The sequence below is a fragment of the Schistocerca americana genome, chromosome 1 (assembly GCF_021461395.2).
Source record: "Schistocerca americana isolate TAMUIC-IGC-003095 chromosome 1, iqSchAmer2.1, whole genome shotgun sequence".
Classification (NCBI taxonomy): Eukaryota; Metazoa; Arthropoda; class Insecta; order Orthoptera; family Acrididae; genus Schistocerca; species Schistocerca americana.
In genome coordinates this window covers 363,836,193-363,861,452 of record NC_060119.1, presented here as the reverse complement: position 1 = coordinate 363,861,452, position 25,260 = coordinate 363,836,193, and the positions used below count along the sequence as shown (strand labels likewise).

Sequence of the window (25,260 nt, the reverse complement as noted above, 5' to 3'; positions counted from 1 at the left end):
CGCAGGTATGGACGGGTATAGAGGCAGCATGGGTCAGTATTTCTGAAGAGGACTTCCAACGACTTCTTGAGTCCATACCACGTAGAGTTACTGCATTATGCTGGCCAAAAGGACGTCCGACACAATCCCATTGCTTCTGACACCTCAGTGTAACAGGTGTTGTGTGTCACCGATTTTTGCGCTGTTGGTGAACTTCACCCTTTCAGAAAGGCGACGACGTTGGTTCATGAACTATGGCGCACTCTTTTCTATGGATCGTGCGCCACTACTTCGTTACAACGCTTCTTGGGCTATGGGTTGATCGAGGAGGTCCACCTGCATGAGATCCACATTCACTGGATCTGAATCTGTGAATTTCTGGCAATGGGAACATTTAACAGCATTGGTGTGCCCAACCCAACGACAATGTGCGGTACATGTGAAGATTTCCAATGAACAAGACGTATCTGAAAAAGCGTATAATTCACTGTGAAGGAAGACTGGATGATGTGTCAGGATGTGTGATAACCACATGCAGCTTTTCCCATAGTGTCTACTTAGACGTATGGAAATGAGAGGATAGGTTGACATTATAGGAACTTTTTGCCTAGTTTTAACTAATATTATCTCTTGTAGGAATATGACACATTTTGTTAACACCCTGTATTTTTTTCGAATGAGGACTGCAATACTATGAAGCACAACTATTCGAAAAAATAACAGGATAAAATGCTAATTGTAGAATCAAGACTACCAGCACAGTGTACATTCTTCCCATTTGTATGTTACTGATGCTAATAGTGCAAACGAATCTGATATGTACCAACAGATTCAGCTCTTGTGTCATATATGCATTTCTCAAATACATGTGTAGTAAGTTTTGCTTCAGATGTTAACAAATGTTCTATCACATTAGTCCCTGTGTCAAAAGCTTAAAAAGAGCATACATACAGTTTTTCTATTCAAGGGAATATGTTTAAGATGTGTGCTACAATAAAATACACAAAAAAATATTCAAAGCTTGTTTATCGTAATAACTCCGAAGTAATACAGCGCTCCAAAAGAAAACTTAAACATTTGTTCACAGTATCCTTTCACAGAGAAAGTATTCACATTTAGTAACCCATAAAGATCTAGAAAAGTTAAAAAGGAAGTCAAACATATAAAAAAAGTTCCAGTATCGTTCAACACACCTCAATATTTTTCAGCACTATCCATTGCCTCAACACTTTTCCTGCTGGAGTTTATTTGAAGAATAATGGAGCTTTGTTTGACTTTTACAGGTAGCTCAAGTGCACAGTCATCCTCGAGTAGTGGTTCAATATCAGGAGGGCTAGGAGGCTTTGGTGGCGGCCCTGACGGAGGATTTATCTTTGACGGCAAGGGTCCTGGAGGCTTTGGTGGTAGTGGCGGAGGTACAGGGTCCCAAAGCAGTAGTTCCTCACAGGCTGGTGCAGGAGCTGGAGGTTTTGGAGGTGGTTCTGGAGGTTTGGGAGGATTTGGGGGTGGTTCTGGAGGACATGGAGGTGCAGGAGGCTTGGGTGGATTTGGAGGAGGTTTGGGAGGTTCAGGTGGCTTTGGTGATGGTGGTGCAGGTGGCCTGGGGGGTTCTGGAGGATTTGGAGCTGGTGGAAAAGGCACAGGTGGTCTGGGTGGATCAGGAGGTTTTGGTAGCGGTTCAGCAGGCCTAGGAGGAGCGGGAGGAGGAGGAGGAGGAGCAGGAGGTTTTGGTGGTAAGGGACCAGGTGGCTTTGGTGGAGCTGGTGGATTAGGAGGTGGTTCTGGAGGGTTTGGAGGAGGTAGCGGAGGTATTGGTGGAGGAGCAGGAGGTTTTGGTGGTAAGGGACCAGGTGGCTTTGGTGGAGCTGGTGGATTAGGGGGCGGTTCTGCAGGGTTTGGAGGAGGTAGTGGAGGTATTGGTGGAGGAGCAGGAGGTTTTGGTGGTAAGGGACCAGGTGGCTTTGGTGGAGCTGGTGGATTAGGGGGCGGTTCTGGAGGGTTTGGAGGAGGTAGTGGAGGTATTGGTGGAGGAGCAGGAGGTTTTGGTGGTAAGGGACCAGGCGGTTTTGGTGGAGCTGGTGGACTAGGAGGTGGTTCTGGAGGGATTGGAGGTGGCATAGGAGGAGGAGCTGGAAGTAGTAGCAGTTCTAGCAGTAAGAGTGATGCTGCCAGTGGAGGCATTGGTGGTGGAGCTGGAGGTCTTGGAAGTGGCATTGGAGGTCCTGGAGGTGGTGGTGGGGGCCTAGGAGGATCTGGTGGTTTTGGTGGATCTGGAGGATTTGGAGGAGGTAAAGGAGGACTTGGAGGTGGTTCTGGTGGTTTTGGTGGAGCTAGTGGTTTTGGGGGTGCAGGATCTGGAGGTTTTGGAGGCAGTGGAGGAGCAGGAGGTTTTGGAAGTGGTGGAGGTGCAGGAGGTTTTGGTGGTGGTAAAGGAGGTGTTGGAGGATTTGGAGGTGGTAGTGCTGGCTCAGGAATTGGAGCAGGTGGGTTTGGAGGTTCTGGTGCCACTGGAGGACTTGGTGGTGGAAGTGGTGGCTTTGGAGGTGGTAAGGGAGGTGCAGGTAGCTATGGAGGTGGTGGATCCAGTGGCTTTGGTGGTGTTGGAGGATCTGGAGGCCTTGGAGGTGTGTCTGGCGGTTTTGGAGGTGGAAAAGGAGGATCAGGTGGTTTTGGAGGGGCAGGAGCGAGTGCAGGGAGTGAAGCAGGCGGATTTGGGGGTGCTGGAGGGCTTGGTGGAGGATCAGGAGGCTTTGGAGGTACAGGAGGGCTTGGTGGGGCATCAGGAGGATTTGGAGGTGCAGGAGGGCTTGGTGGAGGGACAGGGTTTGGAGGTGGTAAAGGAGGGGCTGGTGGATTTGGGGGAGCTGGTTCAGGAAGTGGAGCAGGTGGTTTTGGGGGCTCTGGAGGTACAGGAGGGTTCAGTGGAGGAAATGGAGGCTTTGGAGGTGGTAAAGGGGGTGCTGGTGGATTTGGAGGAGCAGGAGGGCTTGGTGGTACAGGCAGCGGTGTGGGAGGTGGAGCTGGAGGATTTGGCTCTGGTGGAAAAGGAGGATTTGGAGGAAGTTCAAGTAGCTCAGGCAGTAGTGCAGGAGGATTTGGAGGAGCTGGAGGTCTTGGCAGTGGAACTGGAGGTTTAGGAGGTGGTAAAGGTGGCAGTGGAGGATTTGGAGGTGCAGGAGGTTTTGGAGGTGGGTCAGGTGGTGCAAGTGGTGGTGCAGGATCTTTTGGTGGTGCCGGAGGTTTGGGTGGTAGTTCTGGAGGCTTTGGAGCTGGAAAAGGGGGTGCTGGTGGATTTGGAGGAGCAGGAAGTTATGGAGGTGGAGCAGGAGGTGTAGGTGGAGGAGCAGGAGGATTTGGAGGTTCAGGGGGTTTGGGTGGTGGAGCTGGAGGGTTTGGAGGCTCAGGGGGTTTGGGAAGTGGAGCTGGAGGTGGAAAAGGGGGTGCAGGTGGGTTTGGAGGAGCAGGAAGTTATGGAGGTGGAGCAGGAGGTGTAGGTGGAGGAGTAGGAGGGTTTGGAGGTTCAGGAAGTTTGGGTGGTGGAGCTGGAGGGTTTGGTGGTGGAAAAGGTGGTGCTGGTGGATTTGGAGGTATAGGAAGTGGAGGTCCTGCCATTGGAGGTTTTGGAGGAGGTGCTGGTAGTGGATCCAGTAGCAAAAGTGATGCCAGCAGTGGCAGCATAGGAGGTGGAGCAGGTGGTGGAGCTGGTGGACTTGGAGGAGCTGCAGGTCCTGGAGGTTTTGGTGGTGCTGGAGCTGGAGGCTTTGGTCCTGGAGGCCCAGGTTCTAGTGGAGGCCTGGCAGGTACTGGAGGCATTGGAGGTGGTGGTATTGGAGGCCCTGGGGGATTTGGCAGCAAAGGACCAGGAGGATTTGGAGGTACTGGTGGTTTAGGAGGAGGTTCTGGTGGAGCAGGAGGTTTTGGAGGTGGTGCTGGAGGTTTTGGAGGTGGTGCTGGAGGTGCCGGTGGAGCTGGAGGCTTTGGAGGATTCGGTGGTGAAGGAGTCAGTGGAGGTGGATTTGGAGGCAAACTTTCTGGTGGCGGACCTGGTGGCTTTGGTGGACCACCTGGAGGTTTTGGAGGTTTCTTTGGAGGTGGCTCAGGCTCCAGCAGCAAGAGTAGCTCAAGCAGCAGCAGTGGCAGTTTCGGTACTGGAGGCTCTGGTTCTGACTCTTCCAGTAACACCAGTAAGAACTAAAGTATTATCTTACACTGTAATTAATTTTTCATATATTATTTATATTCTGTAATGGGAGTAGATGAGAGATATGATTCACTTTATGTAATTATTTAAGGATATATACAGGGTGGATAATGACTAGGTCAAATATCTCACAAAATAAGTGTCAAACGAAAAAACTACAAAGAACGAAACTTGTCTAGCTTGATGGGGGAAACCAGACGGCGCTATGGTTGGCCTGCTAGATGGCGCTTCCATAGGTCAAACGGAAATCAACTGCGTTTTTTTTTAATATGAACCTCCATTTTTTATTACATATCGTGTAGTACATAAAGATATATGAATGTTTTAGTTGGGCCACTTTTTTCGCTAACTGATAGATGGCGCTGTAATAGACACAAACATATGGCTTACAATTTTAGCCAAACAGTTGGTAACAGGTAGGTTTTTTAAATTAAAATACAGAACGTAGGTACGTTTGAACATTTTATTTCGGTTGTTCCAATGTGTTACATGTACCATTGTGAACTTACCATTTTTGAGAAGGCATACTGTTACAGCGTGATTACCTGTAAATACCACATTAATGCAATAAATGCTCAAAATGATGTCCGTCAACTTCAATGCATTTGGCAATACGTGTAACGACATTCTTCTCAACAGCGAGTAGTTCGCCTTCCGTAATGTTCGCACATGCATTGACAATCCGCTGACGCATGTTGTCAGGCATTGTCAGTGGATCACGATTTCAAATATCCTTCAACTTTCCCCACAGAAAGAAATCCAGGGACATCAGATCCGATGAACGTGAGGGCCATGGTATGGTGCTTTGCGACCAATCCACCTGTCATGAAATATCATGAAATATGCTATTCAGTACCGCTTCAACCGCATGCGAGCTATGTGCCGGACATCCATCATGTTGGAAGAGCATCGCCATTCTGTCATGCAGTGAAACATCTTGTAGTAACATGGGTGGAACATTACGTAGGAAATCAGCATACATTGCATCATTTAGATTGCCATCGATAAAATGGGGGCCAATTATCCTTCCTCCCATAATGCCCCACCAGACATTAACACGCCAAGGTCGCTGATGTTCCACTTGTCGCAGCCATCGTGGATTTTCCGGTGCCCAATAATGCATATTATGCCGGTTTACGTTACCGCTGTTCATCGCTAAATACAACGCGTGCAAAAAATCTGTCATCGTCCCGTAATTTCTCTTGTGCCCAGTGGCAGAACTGTACACGACGTTCAAAGTCGTCGCCATGCAATTTCTGGTGCATAGGAATATGGTACGGGTGCAATCGATGTTGACGTAGCATTCTCAACACCGACATTTTTGAGATTCCCGATTCTCGCGCAAATTTTCTGCTACTGGTGTGCGGATTAGCCGCGATAGCAGCTAAAACACCTACTTGGGCATCATCATTTGTTGCAGGTCATGGTTGACGTTTCACATGTGGCTGAACACTTCCTGTTTCCTTAAATAACGTAACCATCCGGCGAACGGTCCGGATACTTGGATGATGTCGTCCAGGATACCGAGCAGCATACATAGTACACGCCCGTTGGGCATTTTGATCACAATAGCCATACATCAACACGATATCAACCTTTTCTGCAATTGGTAAACGGTCCATTTTAACACGGGTAACGTTTCACGAAACAAATACCGTCCGCACTGACGGAATGTTACGTGATACCACGTACTTACACGTTTGTGACTATTACAGCGCCATCTATCACAAAGTGAAAAAAGAGGTCCAACTAAAACATTCATGTTTCTTTACGTACTACACGAATATGCAATAAAAATGGGAGTTCCCATTTTTAAAAAACGCAGTTGATATCCGTATGACTTATGGCAGCTCCATCTAGCGGGCCAACCACAGCGCCATCTGGTTTCCCCCTTCAACATGTTTCGTTCTTTGTAGTTTTTTCATTCGATACTTATTTCGTGAGATATTTGGCCCTGTCACTATCAATGGGACACCCTGTATATCTTGTACCTCATCATCATCGTATACTGTATTTCTCTCGTGTCTCTCAGAATCTAAAAATATCAACAAACATCTCTTATGTCTCTCTCACAACATGCTATCAAAGGTGTTGTAATTAATGCCCCCCTCTGAAGGATTCCGCTGGAGTAATGAATCCTTCATCAAGGCTTTTTATAGTATCACTGGAGTATATGTATCATTCTCCTCAAAGCTTTAAGAAACAAGTTGTTTGGTTACTTTTCTACAGTCAAATGCATCCCAGAAAGAAAACAACTGCTGTTCTTTTAGCGCAACTAATCTGCTTCATCTACATTTCCATCTATACTCATTCAGGTGTTGCCTGTGTGGATTTCTGCTGCCACCAATTTCACACATCACTCAACGTTAATTTCCCACCTATTTGATATATATATATATATATATATATATATATATATATATATATATATATATATATATGACTGGATATCAACCACCCAACTTGTGCTTCAGAAGACCGGATGGAACCCTAGAAACCAATACCAAAAACAATTGTGAGATTCTGGCAAAGTACTTTGAAAAACTGCTCAACACGGACCCCCCATGGAAGAAATGATGACAGAAACGAGCACATACAATCCAGGTAGTGAACCTCCAACTCTAGAAGAAGTTAAAGAAATAATAAAGTCACTCAAGAATCGTAGAGCACCAGGAGAAGATGGCATCATCGCGGAAATCTGGAAGTTGCAAGACCCAGAACTCACCAAAGACATCCACAGGATCTTGGAAGACATCTGGAAGACCACGAAAATTCCTGGCGACTGGAAAACTGCCCTGATACACCCACTACACAAAAATGGTGACAAGACTGACCCGAACAACTACAGAGGAATATCCCTACTACCGGTCACATACAAGATCCTCTCTAAAGCTTTACTGAACAGACTAGAATGCCAAACCGACCACTTGATTGGGGAATACCAAGCAGGCTTCCGTAAAGGGCGGTCTTGTGCGGAACAAATTTGGAACCTGAAAATGATTTTACAACACAAACAGAACCTGATCATTACCTTTGTTGACTTCAAAAAGGCGTACGACTCTATCGACCGGAAAACTCTCTTCAAAATTCTAGCAGAATACAAAGTAGACAACAAAACACGGGCTATCATAGAGCAAACTTTAACCAACACGACCTCCAAAGTAAAGTTCTGTGGGGAACTATCAGAGCCCTTTGAAATTCGCACAGGTGTCCGACAAAGCGATGGCCTCTCACCTCTCCTTTTCAATCTGGTGTTAGATAAGGTCATAATAGAATGGGAAACATCACAACAGGGGATAACCTTAGGAAACCTACAGATTAAATGCCTGGCTTTTGCAGACGATTTGGCGATTCTCACGACAGGTATAAAGGGAAAAAAAGACGCTATTGAAAAACTACACGAAATCGCTTCCAAAACTGGACTACAGATCTCTTACGAAAAGACACAGTTTATGAGCACAAAGAAACTCTCATCTCTGAACACAAAGTATGGCACGATTTACAAAACGGCAAACTTCAAATACCTCGGTGAAACACTACAAATGAGTGGACATAACAGAGACTCAAACGAAGAAAGAAAGACTAAACTGGACAAGGCATACAAAGTAGTGTGGAATCATTACAACAAGAAGTCTATCTCACAAAAAGCCAAATTACGCCATTACGACACGGTGGTGCTCCCCGAGGCACTATATGCAGCAGAGACCACACTAATCCTAGGGCATACACGTATCAGACAATTAGAAAAAGTAGAACGGAAAATACTTAGGAAAATATTTGGCGCAACTAACAACAATGGAATATGGATCAAGAAACCTACAGAGGAACTGTACAAACATACGGAGACAATCACAGAAAAGATTAGAAAACGCAGACTACAATTCTATGGACACCTATACAGAATGCCATCACACAGGCTGACCAAACAGATCTTTGAGTGGGTAACCACTAGAAACAACAAATGGGTGGCAGAGGTAGAAAACGACCTGAACCAGCTCAACATAACAGCAGACAGAATAAACGACAGAATAAAGTTCAGAAACATCATTAAGAAAAGTAAACTACATGAGATACAATGCGACAAACGAACAGGCATAAAATGGACCGAAGAACGCAAGCAAGATCACAGCCAGAAGATGAAAGAAATATGGGCAACCAAAAAGGCAATCAAGATGAAGCCGAAGACACAAAACCTACAAGAAGCATGGACAGAGGACCGGAAACAGAAACACAGCGAGCGAATGAGGGAAGTTTGGGCAGCAAGGAAGGCAGCAAAAGGAACTGGTCATGTAGTTTAGTCCAAATGCGCTCTTTAAGGGCAAAACACCAATAATATATATATATATATATATATTCAAACTTAATTTTGAAATATGTGGAATGCTAACTACAATTTTAATAATGAGACACGTTATTGAAATTAACATGCTCGAAAAAAATTATTTACTCTTAAGCATTTTTGTATCCTAAATCGCTTAAAAGCATACGAAATGAGTAGAAGGCAAATAGTTCTGGATATATACGAAACACTATGACTAGTTTTGGAATTTAGTGAAAAGGTGCTCAGCAGGACGCTCACTAGAGCGTTACTGACTACTTTGGTTTAAAAGGTGACAGTACATTGAGTAACTCTTTGCATGAACTTCAGAACAGTTCTTGCGCTTTGTTTCTACCTGAACTGGAAATCCGCATCGTCACCTGCTCAAGAATCAAATTACTCATTTAAGTGAATGTTTAATCTGTTCCAGTTGGTGCTCTTTTTTCAACTACAGGGTGTTACAGAAGTGCTGGTCAATATTCATGGATATGACAGGAATGATCATTCGAAACAAAAGAGAAGTGTGAATATGGGCTCTGAAACGCATGAGCTGTGAGGAATTCTTGATCTTGGACACTGTGAAACAAATCTCTTCTACTGCAAGTTCTTTCATTTCCATATTTTGAGAAGCGGAAGTATGGACCAAAAAACGAAAAAAAGTGCAGTATAAAAATGGCTCTGAGCGCTATGGGACTTTACTTCTCTGGTCATCAGTCCCCTAGAACTTAGAACTACTTAAGCCTAACTAACCTAAGGACATCACACACATCCATGCCCGAGGCAGGATTCGAACCTGCGACCGTAGCGGTCGCGCGGTTCCTTACTGTAGCACCTAGAACCGCTCGGCCACTTCGGCCGGCAGTCCAGTAAATATGTGCTTTAAAATGCATAACTTAAAAGTTATGAGTGCTTGTTCATTAGAAGAGTTGCGTTTCGAAGTAGCGAAGATGAACAAGTGCCCGTTATTCTTGAGGTACGCGTTTTAGAGCACATGTTTACTGGACTTTTTATTGTTTTGGTCCATACTACCACTTCCGAAAATATGGAAAGCAAAGAGCTTGCAGCAAAAGAGATTTGTTTCATAGTATCGAAGATCAAGAATTCCTCGTAGCTCTTAAAGTATGCGTTTTAGAGTTCATATTTGCTTGACTTTCTTGTTTCGAATGGTCGTTCCTATCATATCCCTGAATATTGATCATCACATCTGAAACACCCTGTATACAGACTTTACCTTACAACAGAAAAAATGTAATACGCTGGTGGCGAAAAAATGTGTTAAGATTTGTTCTCAGAGATGAACCTGAATAAAATCGCTGTACGGAGACATGCATGCTAGACACAACGGGCCCTCAATGTCAACGCTCTCCTTCCAGAAAACCTATAGACGTTTTTTCTCGTCACAGTATCTGCTAATTTCCGATCATGGTTCCGCTGTATGAATGACACCTGAGATAGAGAACAGACTTGTAAATTATTTTCGCTAGAGGACTCAGTCATGTCATCTTGTTACAGCAATCACAAATATTCATTTGTGAACAGAGGCACATAATGATTTTCATTGTACTGCACTATAATCGTAATTTTATTCATCTTCCCATAGCGAAGCTGAAATTATATGCTTTTTCTCGTGGGAACCAGTAGTAATGGGAGAGATTCCACGTTGGACATAATGCTCAGTAGCTCGGTCCATACAGCTAGTTCAGTGTTACCAATTAGTTTCACCACCTGTAATAAAGGTCGGAGGCTTTTTCCGTGAAGGACTTGTCACAGCAATGAGGCTGTTTATTGAATACCTCTTTTCTTGGATAAAAAGGATGGTATAGTTACTCTGCATTAATTATGTCATCCTCATGAAAGCTCTCTTCGCTGATGTATGTACCATTCAAAGGTCACATTCCATAATAGGAGTGTCACAGTAAGTCGTATTTTTTAATCCACGAATTCCTTCAGGGTGTTACCTTCGTCTTGCTTTTCTAAGTTCCTGCATTTACAGAATAAGCTATAGTTTCTCGGTATTTATATCAGTTGCATTTGGACTTTAAAAATGTTATATGTGTAAAGGCAAATTATTTTACCAGTTTATAGAAAACATTACGGCAGGCATTCAAGAGCTGCAGGAATGAGATTTATGTTCACCGTTCTCGATGCTTAGGCGTTACACGGATACATTCAGTGTGTTGGCAATTTTTCGCGTTCATCTAGTATCACATTCACGATCTTCTACGAAATACAGGCTACTGGTACTTGTCAAACCCTGGTGATATTTGAAAGAAGCTATTCAGCTAGAAAACTGAGAACACCATCATTTGTTTTTCGTCCGCTTCCATCGGAAAACAGAATTACTTCTCTCTTACCCAGATACCAAATCTCTTAAAGATATATATACTTTTTACTCTCCGTAACGAAGCTGTTGATTCCGTACTCACGTATGATTTTGAGCACTATGATATTGGGAAAAAGCAATTAGATTTACTTCCAAGTCATTTTCCTTAATACGTTGTGGTCTGTAACATTTTCAATAATCGTTCGAATTGTAAGGACTCTGTAGCTCAGTTCGAAGTATGGCATACGCAGAATTACGAGTAGAAGACCAAGGTCGCACAGGCGTGTATGATGCTGATCCGGCGCACAGTCCAGATACTGCACCATGCGATTTCCATCTGAAAAAAACATCTGCGGAGAAATACATTTTGCATGATGAGGAAGTTCACACAGTGATTCTCCAATAACTGTGTGACCAAGGTGAAGATTTCTGTATCAGAGGCACTGATCGATTGGTAGAACTTCCGATCGTTGTTTACGTGGACTTGGTGACTCGGCTGAATAATAGTGTGATGCTCCTTTGTCACTTTGAAGTATAGTGCAGTATTCAATAAAAGATATTTGACCTGCCAAAATACTGAGAGATTTACATTTTGAAGTCCCCTCGTAGTTGCTATAGCTCTTACCGATTAATCAGTCGAGAACTTATTGAAATAACTATCAGTAATTCTGTCTTTTTCAAAGGTGATGCTTTGCGTTTTCTAAAAATACAGTCCGCAGCTCGTGGTCATGCGGTAGCGTTCTCGCTTCCCGCACCCGGATTCCCGGGTTCGATTCCCGGCGGGGTCAGGGATTTTCTCTGCCTCGTGATGACTGGGTGTTGTGTGATGTCCTTAGGTTAGTTAGGTTTAAGTAGTTCTAAGTTATAGGGGACTGATGACCTTAGATGTTAAGTCCCATAGTTCTCAGAGCCATTTGAACCATTTTGAACTAAAAATACAGAAAACTAGCCGTATTACCTATACACAAGTAACAACGGCATACACTTTTCTTCCTCCACTTGCTGCCAGGTCACACCTCTCCTTTCAACAGATATTCTCACTCCCATTTTCCACCGTGTTCTTGGGCGCCCTCTAGGTCTTTTCCCATCCATCTTTAGTTCTTCCATAATTTTGGGGAGTCTCTGCCCATGCATCCTCTTAACATGCCCATACCATCTTAATCTCTTTCTTTCAATTTTTCTCTCATACTTTCTTGTTTGAGGTCCTTTCTAATCTCTACATTCCTTACTCTGTCCATTCTTGTTTTTCCCTTAACTGCTCTGGAAATTTCATTTCCCCTGCTTGCAGTCTGCTCCAGTCCCTTTCTGTCATTGTCCATGTTTCTCCACCATAGGTGACAATAAGGATGTAATAATTCTTATACATAAGGAGTTTTGCTCTTTCTGAAACTTCATTATTCCAAATCAGATGTTTTATTGTTTGGTAGAAATTGCCTCCCTTCTATAACCTCCTATTAATTTCGTTAGTTATTCTTCCATCCCTAGATATTTCACTCCCTAAATAAGTGAAACTTTCTACCACTTTGAGGGGTTCTCCATTCAAGGTAATATTTCCTTTGATTCTTTTCTCTCTTCCAAATACCATTACTTCACTCTTATCTTTATTTATTTTTAATCCATACCTTTTCATTATTTCCTTCCACGCATCAAGCTGTAACTGTACATCTACCTCTTTATCACCCCATATTACCATATCATCTGCAAAAATCATCTTTTTGTCTTTTTATTTTACTATATCTTTAACTGCCCTATTAATTCCCTCCATCACAACATTAACAAGCGCAGGAGATAGAATACTTCCTTGCTTAAGTCCTTGTCTTATTTCGAAGTATTCAGAGTTCGCCAATGGTGTTCTAATTCTACAGTTGTGGCCTCTGTACATTGCCTTTATGACATTAATGTATCCATCTTCTGTATCTATCTTCTTCATTTCTTCCCACTTTCCCTGTCAACTGAGTCATATGCCTTTTCTATGTCTATAAAAACCATTATCACCCTTTTGTTGTACTCCCAACTGTTTACCATCAGTTGACGGATAGAAAATATCAGGTCGATCGTGCTCCTTCCATTCCTAAACCCATGCTGTTCTTCACTCAGCTTCTATTCTATCTTTTCACTTATTCGATGAGGGTTATTCCTCTGTAGTTTTTACAAAGCCTTCTATAGCCTTTCTTGAAGATGGGAACAATGTCTCGTGTTCTCCAGTAAATACCACCAGTAAATTGCGCATAAAGATCTGCATGTATAATTATGATGACAATAATGACAATTACGACTGTGATGATTGCTGTGTGTTAAGAAACCTCGGTAGAAACATCACGAGACTAGCTACCACAACCTTTTTAATTTAGCGACACTTTATTATAATATAATATTAATAACGGAAATCTCTGGAAAGACAAGAGGTATTTTCATATTTTTAAACATAGATAGCCAGAAAAACAATCAGCTATCATGTATCCAAAGCAGTTTTCGAAATAATTTCATAAAACATTTGTGTCTTATTTCACTCCTTTTCGTTGATATAACTTTCAAAATGCTTTATTAGTTCTTCAATAATGATTTATTTCCAAATAAACTTTCACCCATTATTTTTCCTCCTTAGTGGTTGAATCTCCAAAGTAGCTAAAACACGTATTTCTTTTATTTCTGGCTGAGAAATCAAACACCAATTTTCGTAGTTCTAGCTGCAAAATTGCCTTAATAGCGACATATTTTCAAATAGTTTTTCATCCACTATTTCACCCCCTGAGGAGTGGAATGTGAACTAATCCTTTTAAGGGACCCATACGGTATAAGACTTCTGTCCCTAATTTCTATCCTTAGCACTTTGGTTTTCAAAGGAACCATCCAGGCATTTGCTCTAGGTCTCCAGTCAGCTCAGCCTTCAGAAATATGCATTTATTCTAATCTTTGACGTTTTACGATGGCATCCATCCACTTTGCATTGGACCGTCTTCTGCACTGTTTTCGTCTCTTGGAATCTAGCAAAGAACTTCCTTGCTCCATCTGGCATCCATTCGCCTAGCTATATGTCATACTCACTTTTCGTAAAAGTCATAGTTTCGTCTTGCCGTTGGCTCCCTAAACCATTTACTAATTCTTCTTTTGTTACTAGCAATTCAAAAAAGTAACTCTCCTTTGCTTCTTGAGTAATGTGTAGTTTTGATATGATTTTTGAATTGCAGTTTCATGTTTCACTGCAATTTATAGTTCACTTCATTATTAAATTTAAAGTACTAACTGTAATGTGTATTTATAAAAGATGAGTAAAACACTAATGTATTCTGTTCTTCAGTTTCAGGAAACTTTGGTACTCCCGGATTCGGTAAGTTTTCACAGTCAATCACTATTTTTTTGAAAAAAATTTAAGTAACGTATACTAAAAGAATAGCTATTACCTGATTTTCGACATACAAAAATGCCACATACGAGATAACTGAGCATAAATCCCGGAGAGGTTTATGCTATTTTGTCGCAGTGAACTGCGTTTCTTTTAAATTTTTATTATATGTTACAGTTTTGTGCAGTCAAAAATTTATCGTCTCCTATTAACTTAGTGAACCGACAAGAAATAATAAACAGGAATGAAGATACTTAGTTCTTAAGCGTCCATGTTGATGAAAACTTAAACTGGAAAATCCATGTAGTGGCCCTTCTCTAAAATTTTAACGGTCGGCAAATGTTGCCAGAACAATTACTGTCAACTAGGGATGAGGAAGTCAGTAAGCTAATACATTTTCCTTCACATATTTTGATACGCTGATGTCTTACGCGAAAATATTCTGGGATAATTCTTCACATAGACAAAAAGTATTTACTGCATAAAGGAAAGTAATTAGAATTATACATGGAGTTGACAAACATACATCTTGTAGGCTTCTCTTTAAGCAGATGCGAATATTAACCACTGCCTCACTGCACATGTATTTACTTACGAATTTTTTTTTTTTATCGTCACACCAACCGAGTTCGAGGGAAGCGCTCTTTGTCTAATCGCAGACTGCAGGTTTCGACTACTGGTCAGATTCAAGTTGTCACAGAACATCAGCACAGCTACTGGTAAAGCTTAAGCAACTACTGTTTTGGTCATACCGTAAAACTATTCTACAGCCACATATTTGAACTCATGAACCAAGAAAGGTAAGATCAAGTAAAAGTACAAAGTATTTTATGTCATGTCCTATACAAGCGGCATGTTCAGAATAATAACAAAAGCTCTCCAGATCGGCTTCTGACTAAGCTATAGATGATTTGAAAAATTAGGTTTACGACATATGTATAGAGTTACTGTTTCTGCACTGTGTTAATGTGTATCAGTCTCTAAAGTCTTGTGAATCAAACCGTCTAGATCGCTTATTATACGTCTTTATGTATGACGTTCTTTCGGCTACTGCCTTCATCTGACCAACATTTTAACTTATAAAACTATGTTCAGTGTCATTATCAATGAAACCTAAAAAGTACAACCTCTTTTACCACGTGACGATATGGTGTGCGTTTATTGACGTATTCAGACTTCCATGATGTTCAAAGTGCCTGACTGTAATTGGTATATATCCTGACAACGCTTTTTACTGGATTAATCACAAATGAAAATGGCAACTTGGTGCCGAACCAGTAATGTGAATATGACATATTTCAAGTGATCGTGACGTAATCAATTATTATTCAAACATTTATGAAGCTCACATATTTCCAATTGGGAGAACGTCTATTCTTCAAAAAACTCTTCGATTCCGTTCTGCATTTACTCGTTTCCTTAAAAATAAATGTTCACTACATACATACTTTCTTTTTTTCGGAATGCTTTAAAACAGCGTGAAGATCGTGCTTCACTCTTAATCTCTAGCCTCTTGGTTATTTCACCCGTCCTTCTCCTTCCTAAAATACTATGATCCCGCTTTACCATGTTAACAGAAAATCTCGAAACATTGGTCAAATACGAAACTTCAAGATACGTATACTAAGAAGTGAAATGTATCTCTTACTGAAATGACATATCTATCACTGACTTATATACACAAGCAGAAACAGTTTCGAGCTTTCAAAAGCACAATTCCATCACTAGCAGCAAGATGCACGAGAATAGAATAGGATGTTGATGATACTAGAAGACTGAGTGGGGTGGGATTGGCATGCAGGAACAACAGAGGGATACGTTGCAAGTAAAGCTACATACGAAAGTCATGACGCTATTGACACATTTCAATCATCCTTCCAAAATTATCCGTTACATGTGTCTTATTTTCGTATACTCACGGTTGCGTTATTAATTAATTAATCTATACAACTGTTCTTGAATCTCATTGCTTCGTAATAATTATAGGTTTCATTAACATTTACGTGAGTGCAAGTTCAGGTATGTAAAACGGAAACTATGAATGAAAGTGTAAGCTTCGGTATACTTATTTACTAGCGGGTCGCCGTGTATTTTACTGTTAACCTCTGCAGCAGGTCTGTCAGAGAAGCAGCCAAAAGGTAACCTTGAATAGATACTGTCCATCCGCAACAAAAAATCAAAGACTTCCACGCCGAATCAGAACTAACTTAACAATTGCGGCCTCCGTTCGAGTGTGATAGTCAATAGTTTCCTGCAGCTTTGTTGTGACCCTGAAACTAACGTCGTCTCCACTTCTGTCAACAGGTGGCAGCGGCAGCGGCAGCGGCAGCGGCAGCTTCTCCAGCTCTAGCAGCAGCAGTTCCAGTAAGTGGCGCACAGATGGCGACGCTGTCTGCTTTCATACACTCGTGGTTGTAATACGTGATATATCTGATTCGTGCAGTGCAATCGCCGTATGAATTTATTTAGATGTTCTCTCCTGTCTCAATCGATTAGATGCAATACTGCTCGAGACAAAAATTCGACGACTCGTTTAATCCTCATATCGTACGAATTGCTTTTAATAGCTGTTAATATCACTATTTTATGTTTATTGGACAGTTTATTAACTTCGTGTTAAGGGTCCACAACCTTTATAATTTTAAAATGAAATCGTGTTTGTTTTAAATGCAGTATATCTTGAATGGACCAGGCACATCATAGCAGGGATTTAAGTAGATAAAACTGCGTACTTTTAGTACGGTACATTGGAGTGCATGCCTGAAACAAACGCTCATTTGTGAGATAGTATGCAGAAACCCCATGATATGGTGGTTTCAAATCATCGGCTTCGGTGCAGCCGGAATGTTGGGCCTGGATAATTGGTGGCCGTATTTTGGGACCAGTCTTCCTTCCAGATCGCCTAACAGACCCGAACTATAGGCGTTTCTTGCAGGTGACTCTGCTTCCTTGCTATTGATGCTTCGAAGTGTTATGTGGCTGCTACATGACGGTGCTCCAGCCCATTCTGCCATTAACGTCCGGACGCATCTCAATTGTGTCTTCCATGGCCAAAAGATCGGACGAGGGGGTCCGGTTGCACAGCCTGCTTTTTCATCGGATCTCAACCCTTTATGGTTATGGATTATGGGGCCATCTCAGAAGTATCGTGTATGGAGAGCCCGTTCCAGATGTGGAGACACTGAATCAGCGTATTCATGCTGTCTTTGACACTGTTTGAATGCAGCCTGGTCGATGTGAACGTGTGAGACAGAACTTGCTACGCCGCTTACACGCATGGATTGAGGCACATGAAAACCATTTTCAGCACATACTGTAACTGTGGCTGCATGGTACAGCGCGTATTAGACCGCAGTCTCTGTTAAGAAACATGCATTTCCAGACATAGTTTCGTTAGACCTTTTTTGTCCCTTATCCTCTCATAGATCAATCCCTACAGTTTGCTCACAGTGGAGAAAATCGCTCTGTATTTAATCAATAGCAGATTTTTTTAAGAGATATCGTAATCGACATTGACTGTAGGAATTATTTTTCTTCATTGCTGTAATTTCACCCTTAAGGCCATACCAAGTGTCACAAAGCAAAAGACTGTGCTTCGGCACACGTCAAACTTTAAAAATACTGCGATATCCCATATGTACACATATCATCGTTGAATATGAGTCTCTTAGAAATGTTGACATCTTTGGCACAAATCCCAGTAAACCACTGTTCTTGTACATTGTTTACATGTGAACTGCCTCATTTCGTTCAGTAACGATTATGATGACTTTAAAAAACTTCTATACGACTGTGAACCCCAACGATTAGAAGTTAATCAGTACAATTAATTGTTGTTCATCTTAAGTATCTTAATGGCAATAAGAAAACACATCGCCCTTAATCAACATTGTACGTGCATGAATCTGGATAGCTGGCTTCCTCTGGAGCTCCGCTGCCAACGAAGCTCTCTGGGGGTGCCCCAACAACAGTCTCACAACCGCAGCTTGTCACTATTTTGTCTACATGTCTTCCTACTCCAAAGCTTCTGCAACGATTCTGTAGTACCACCCTTTGACAATAGATGTAGCAGTGATGATAGGCTTAAACTTGGGTGTAATGCTTTTAATCATTAACGAAGAACATGCTGCTATGAATGTTTATGCCGGACCGGGGGTCGATACACAGTCCGATCTACAGTTTAAACATGTCTCAAACGACCGAAGTGTACTTCGCTAAAAAGTTAAAATATGTCGTCTCTCACTCAGCTGATTTAGCACACGCTATAACTGTTCGTGTCAACACAATACTTGCTTCCCCGCCTGATGTCCAGTTGGCAGCATGTTCACTATAGACAGAACACGAATTCAGTTTCAGAATCAGAGTGGATGTTACCAGTATAGACTAGTTGGAGGGACAACCGGGTCTCGAGCATTCGAAGGAAAAGGAAGTTTAACGTCTCATCGGCAAGGTGGTCATTAGAGATAGAGAAGAAACTACAGCAGGAAGAGCAGATGGGGAAGGGGGGACGGAAGGTCATTGAAAAATTCTCTCTCTCTCTCTCTCTCTCTCTCTCCCTCTCTCTCTCTCTCTCTCCCTCTCTGTCCATCACCTCCTCCGCCTTTCTATGCTCATCTTTTCCCTTCCCTCTCTCTCCACCTCTACCAGCCGCCTTCCTCTATCCAACTCCTCCCTCCCGCTTTCTACGTCCGTTTCCTCCCATCTCTCTGTCCATCTCTTCTTCCCTCCCTCTTTATGACATTCAACCTTGTTCATTGTTATTGCCAATTCAGATTTTGTAGTAGTATTCTGATCAAAAGCCAATAAGACGTGTATGCCATTTTCCTTTTTTGCTAAGAAAGTTATAGCATCGCATATTTTATATAAGTATTTATATATTGTAAGTACTGAAAGTATATAGCCTATGTCTGTCCGGTATTCATTAGAGTATTGTGTAAAATCTAAAGTAAATTGGTCAGTAATTTTTTGAGATTTTTGGTAATAACGTATACATTAAATATTTTTTATATATATTAAAAATAGGTATTTAAAAACACGCGTGTGCAACGTCTTGTCAAAATTTCAAAGGAATCGGTGAAGAACTTTCGGGGATGTAAGATATTGAACAAACGAGCATTTACAATTTTATATAGATTTACATGCATATTAATACATTATATGTAGCGCTTTAGTAGGTATACAAAAACACGTACGTAATTGAATTAATGTTGTCTCATAATTTGAAAGTAATCGGTAAAGAACTTTTACAGATTTAAATATTAAGCAAAGAAACATTTACATTTTTATGTATATTGGTTAGGACGGTATATAGGGTGAAAAGTATTTAAACCGACAAACTCTGGGAGGTTGTAGGGAACATCAAAACAAATATTTTCCCCTAATGTCATTTTTTCGTATGAGGAGTAGTTAAACCGGTAGAGGAAGATTTCTCTGGCGGCAAATTAATTAAACCAACAAACACTTTTCCATTTTTTTATGACCAAGAGACAACACATTAACACAACCCAATTTCAGTTACAGTAGATTTTCAAAAATGCCTCCATTGACACGTAAACAAAGGTTACACCGTCGGATCATGTTCTGTCTGAAGCGCGAAAAAACCCCAGGAGGATCCTGAATTGTTCCTGCTGCTGCTACTATCCGGGCAACCAGATCCTCTTCTGATGCAACAGGAGTTGCGTAAAGAAGGTTGCGCATCTCTCCCCACACAAAAAAGTCCAGGGGGGACATATCTGGGGATCGAGCAGACCATGGTACAGGACCACCTCTGCCAATCCACGTTTCTGGGAATCGTCGGTCCAGGAATCGACCCACACGACGATTGAAAAGTGCCGGCGCCCCGTCATGTTGGAACCACATGCGTTGTCTTGTATGGAGCGGGTAGTTGATAAACCCGCTGTGCAGCTCGTCCGTTGTAGTGCGCTACGTAGTACGCACCAACCATATCAATGTACTCACTCCAGGTGTATCGCTCCATTAGTAAACAGAGACAGCAGTTGCCTACAACTGAAGAGCGTAAAAAAAATGGTTCAAATGGCTCTGAGCACTATGGGACTTAACATCTGTGGTCATCAGTCCCCTAGAACTTAGAACTACTTAAACCTAACTTACCTAAGGATATCACACACATCCATGCCCGAGGCAGGATTCGAACCTGCGACCGTAGCAGTCTCGTGGTTCCAGACTGAAACGCCTAGAACCACACGGCCACACCGGCTGGCGAAGAGTGTAATACAGCCTCTAACAACTGAAGATCGTAATACGGCCTCCACCGGTTTAAATAATCCTCATAAGAAAAAATGACATTAGGGAAAAATATTTGTTTAGATGTCCCCTATAACCTCCCAGAGTTTGTCGGTTTAAATACTTTTCACCCTGCATAATAAAATTCATACGGTGAGCACATAAATTTCAGGTGATACGAAATGTCTGAAAAATACGGCTCATTGTCACAGTTTTGAGCGATATAGGATTGCCATTTCTAATTCTAACTTCTATATTACGACACGGACAGCCGATTTCGGTCCATTCCACGTTCAGTGAGCTGCAGTCATTTTTTGTCGAGCCTGTGTACACTTGAGAACATTTGTGAAATTATACACTGTCTTTTTTATATGCAATTCTCTTCCTGACAAGGACGTTCTGCGTTTTGCAGGCTTCGGCGGCAGCGGCGGTCACTCCAAAGGGCCCAAGGCGTATGGCCGCTGAGCAACCGCCGTGACTGGGCCCGCCTTTCAGCTGGGCCTGGTTTTTCGACCCGTTTCATCAGTCACATCACCAGGAATTGTGGTTTTCCGTCCATGTGTCAAAGACATATTCATCGATTTTATGTGATACCATGTGATATTAAAGACAACAGTACTGATGTGTCATTATCTCTTCATATTACGCGAAATAAATTTTTCATACTATTTGAGTGTATTTCATTTCTTCTTTCGATTTTTGGTACAAATGATATCGATTTACTAACACTTAAAATATTTCCAAAACATAAATTTTACATTTCATATACGAGGGATGGAACTTAAATAATGACAACTATTTATTCACAACCAACACAAAAGAGTTGCATGTTTCCACCTGTTACTGTCCTTCAAAGTTGTCACCAGCGTTGTGTAGAACCCGTTGCCAATGGTGTGGAGGGCGTAGTATATCCTTAGCAGAGCCTGTTCTGTTGAAGGTGCGAATAGAGCGGTTTACTGCCTGTCTAATCTCTGGAACAGTTCTGAAGCGAATGCTACGAAGTGGTTCTTCATCTTCTGAATCAAATCAAAGTCACAAGGACTTAATCCCGGTGAGTATGGTGGGTGGTACAGTACTTCCCAGTCCCGTCGGCCGAAGAGAGCAGCCACAGCTTGCGCTGTATGCGCCCGCGCATTGTCGTGCAGAATGAGGGGTGGGTTGCGCAGAAAGTGTCGCCGCTTCTTTCGCAAAGCTGGTCGCAGGTGATGCTCCAAAAACGAACAGTAATACTGTGCATTGGCAGTCTGCCGTGGAGGAACGTAATGCGTTAGGATAACACAATCACACTCGTACACGAGAATCACCATACCTTTCACCATATTGTGGCTGTGACGCACTTTCGACTTTCACGCCGACCCATAATGACGCCATTCGTTGGATAGGAGTTTCAGTTTTGGCTCGTACGATGTGGCCCATGTCTCATCCAGTGCTACGATACGGCATAAGAAAGCCTCTCCTTCGCTCTCATAGCGCTCCATGTGCGTCTGAGCAGCGTCGTAACGCATCCATTACTGTATTTCCGTCAAGTCATGCGGAACCCATCGTGATGCAATTTTTCGCGTGCCCAAGCGTTCCTTCAGGATGCAATGCACAGTCGTATGCGCTAATCCGGCGGGTTGCACACCTGAAGTCGTCGGCAGAAGACCCATGTCTGTCTGACGTCATATACTCTGTTTTCTTCAAATTAAAACGCAAACCGTGTTGTGCCAACCGGTCACTCCATTCTTGAGTTTAGCTCTGCAAATCAGGCTTGTTTTCTGCTGCCAGCATCACGTCGTCAGCATAAATCAGGGCTCATGGTAATAGCCGGTCCAGGTCAGAGTAGTCGAAACAACCTTGGCATTTTGTGAACAGTCCTTATCCTGCAACAGAATGATGCTATCCGTCAACATTCCTGAGCGTTTGGACTTGAGAGCACGTTTCAAATTGTGGAAAGTGTCCACGTACCACTTTGCGTTAGTTGTGGCCGCCGTGTTCTAGAAAGTCAATGAGCAGCGGGCCCTTGCAGTCAAGGAAAAAGGTCTTCATGATTTTCGCGAAACTGATGCGCATGGCTTTTTTTTTTTGCGATGGGGGTGAATCCATGTGTTTCCATTGTTGGCTCGGACGCTTGCTCTCCTGCTCAGAATGGTGACATAATATTGCATCTTCCGCAACAATACGTGACATATTATTCATCGTGATAAGACACCAGATGCTGCACTGACGTCGCCATTCTGTTCAAAGCCTGCTCCTCCGTCTGGCAGTGGCGAACCCACTGCGCACACATTCCTCGGAACCTCCTATGCTCTGTCGTGATGGCGTGAGAGGTAGCGTGACCGTTGCCCAGCATTAGCCGAATGTCTTCCACCATTCACCATAGGTCATTTTGACAGCAGCATACACGGGAGCAATGACAGAAGGCTTAATGACACAATGAGACTGTCCTAACCGCCTGCTGTTTTTCAGTGAGACCCGACCGTCTTGAAATCGTTACTCCATGCAAACACACGCACGCGTGACATACTGTCTTTGCCATACACAGCAGACATTCGGGGCTGAGTTTCACCCCCGACACTCCCACCGCAGTCAGAAACCCCGAAGTACCTCGCTGTTCGTCTTTCCCGACCTCCATAGTGAAGTCGGATGCATACACAACTCGCTGATCTCATGCCGAGTACGTCTAAGAGACAAATGTCACAGCGGTGAAAATTCGCGCTGTTCCTTCCTAATTCCCGATAGGGGGAACTTCTATACGCACACCTACCTGCATTACCAACTTCTGCACCAGGCTCGTTATAAAGTCTGTCTCATTTTCATTTCACTGCCCCTTATATGCGCTTAACATGAACATTAGAGTTAATGGGAATTTAGAATCATGAGTCAAAATATTGTGATGGAAATGGAAATGCCGTGAGACTAGGGCCTCCCGTCGGGTAGACCGTTCGCCTGGTGCAAGTCTTTCTATTTGACGCCACTTCGGCAACTTGCGTGTCGATGGGGATGAAATGATGATGATAAGTACAACACAACACCCAGTCCTTGAGTGGAGAAAATCTCCGACCCAGCCGCGAATCGAACCAGGGCCATTAGGTATGACATTCCGTAGCGCTGACCACGCAGCTACCAGGGGCGGACAATATTGTGATAAATTGTAACAATAGATTATCAGAAATGCTCTTATTTAATTTTTGAGTATCTGGGGAGTTATCATTTCCTATGTGATGTGTACCTACATGCTACGGAAATATGGTATGGACTTGGACTCCTCCCCCTTTTTATCACGTTCTACAGATGCTTGAACGCCTTGCACTCCGCCTAGTCTTTCGGATCCGCCGGCATCCTATACCAACTCAAAAAATTCTCTTCCATATTGAGAAATTCTCTTCCATATTGAGAAATTGCCTTCCATATTCAACACCTCCGAATATTCCATGTTACCCATTAACTCGTCACTACCCACCTCCTAGTTGCCTCCCTCTTTCCTGATTCGCCGGCCGGAGTGGCCGAGCGGTTCTAGGCGCTACAGTCTGGAACCGCGCGACCGCTGCGGTCGCAGGTTCGAATCCTGCCTCGGGTATGGATGTGTGTGATGTCCTTAGGTTAGTTAGCTTTATGTAGTTCTAAGTTCTAGGTGACTAATGACCTCAGAAGTTAAGTCCCATAGTGCTCAGAGCCATTTTTTTCTTCCCTGTTTTGCTACTGTGCCGCATCTCTACCACCACTTTCCTCCAACACTACATCCCCATACCCTCCACGACCTCTCCCAGCAAAACTTCAATCGCCTTTCATTAGCCGACCGCGAAATCCTCCCTGATATATACGCATCGGGCAGGATGTAAAAGAAACCACCTCACGTCCCCCAGGCGTATGGGATAAATAAAGTAACTAGCAGCAGGGAAAGGCAGTTTTATTAACAAAACAAGTCTGCAAGCAGACTTTCGTGTTGTGCTTGTCGTATATCGTTCACCATCTACCAGTTCAGGTGTTTCTCCATTTCCGTGATGTTCCCACGTGAGGAAAACAAGCCTATGGCCATTCGAGTTGCCAATCCTGGTATATGTTCAATATCGCCTGTTAGTCCTGTATGGTACAGTTCCCACATACTTGAGCAATTTCCGGGCTGGGCCGCACGAGTGTTTTGTAAGCAACCTCTTTTGTAGCCTGATTGCATTTTCTCAGGACTATTTTGATGAGTCGGACATGTCATCTGCTATGTCATAATTCCATTGTACATTCCTGCAAATTATTATTCCCGGGTACTTGTGTGATTTGGTTGGCTCCGTTTGTAAGTCACTGTTATTTTAATAACAAGAAATTACTATTTTCTTCCTTTTTGTGAAGTGCGCAGTTCTACGTTTCTGAACATTTAAAGCGAGTTGCCAATGTTTGCAGGACATTGAGGTATTATCAAGATCTGACTGAATACTTGTGAATTTTTTTCAGGCACTATGTCATTATAAATATGACTGCATTATCTGCAAGAAGTATAAAGTTACTGTTAATGTTATCTGTAAGGTCATGGACATACAGCATGAGTAGCAAGGGTCCCAACATGCTTCCTTGAGGGACGCCTAAAGTTATTGTAATATCTGTCGATGATTCTCCAACCAAGATAACTTGCTGTCCCTCCCTACCAAGAAATCTTCATCCTAGTCACAAAGTTCGTTTGATACCTCATATGATGGTAATTTTGTTACTAAGAATAGATTTGATGCTAAGCCAAATGCTTTTTGGAATTCATCAAATACTGCACCTAACTGATACTCTTGATCCCTGGCTTTCAGGATTTCATGTGACAAAAGTACAAGATGGATGTCACACAATCAAAATTTTTCCAATCCATAGTGGTTGTCAAAGAAAATCTCATTCTG

At 42.7% G+C, this 25,260-nt stretch overlaps 1 protein-coding gene across 3 annotated transcripts in view; it reads left to right on the top strand.

Moving 5' to 3' along the window:
• Positions 1–21,075, top strand: part of LOC124600233 (uncharacterized PE-PGRS family protein PE_PGRS54-like) — a 58,556-nt gene extending 37,481 nt beyond the window's left edge. The window contains exons 3-8 of one of the 3 annotated variants that reach the window (XM_047136146.1): positions 1,263–1,703; positions 1,797–3,308; positions 3,456–4,163; positions 14,120–14,149; positions 16,469–16,528; positions 20,820–21,075. In XM_047136146.1, coding sequence (XP_046992102.1) covers positions 1,263–1,703; positions 1,797–3,308; positions 3,456–4,163; positions 14,120–14,149; positions 16,469–16,528; positions 20,820–20,872 — 2,804 coding nt within the window. In that variant the 3' untranslated portion in view covers positions 20,873–21,075. Of the gene's footprint in view, positions 1–1,262; positions 3,309–3,455; positions 4,164–14,119; positions 14,152–16,468; positions 16,529–20,819 lie in introns of all 3 variants that reach the window. The other 2 variants (XM_047136143.1, XM_047136144.1) reach the window with 2 other exon arrangements.
• Positions 21,076–25,260: the final 4,185 nt, after the last annotated feature.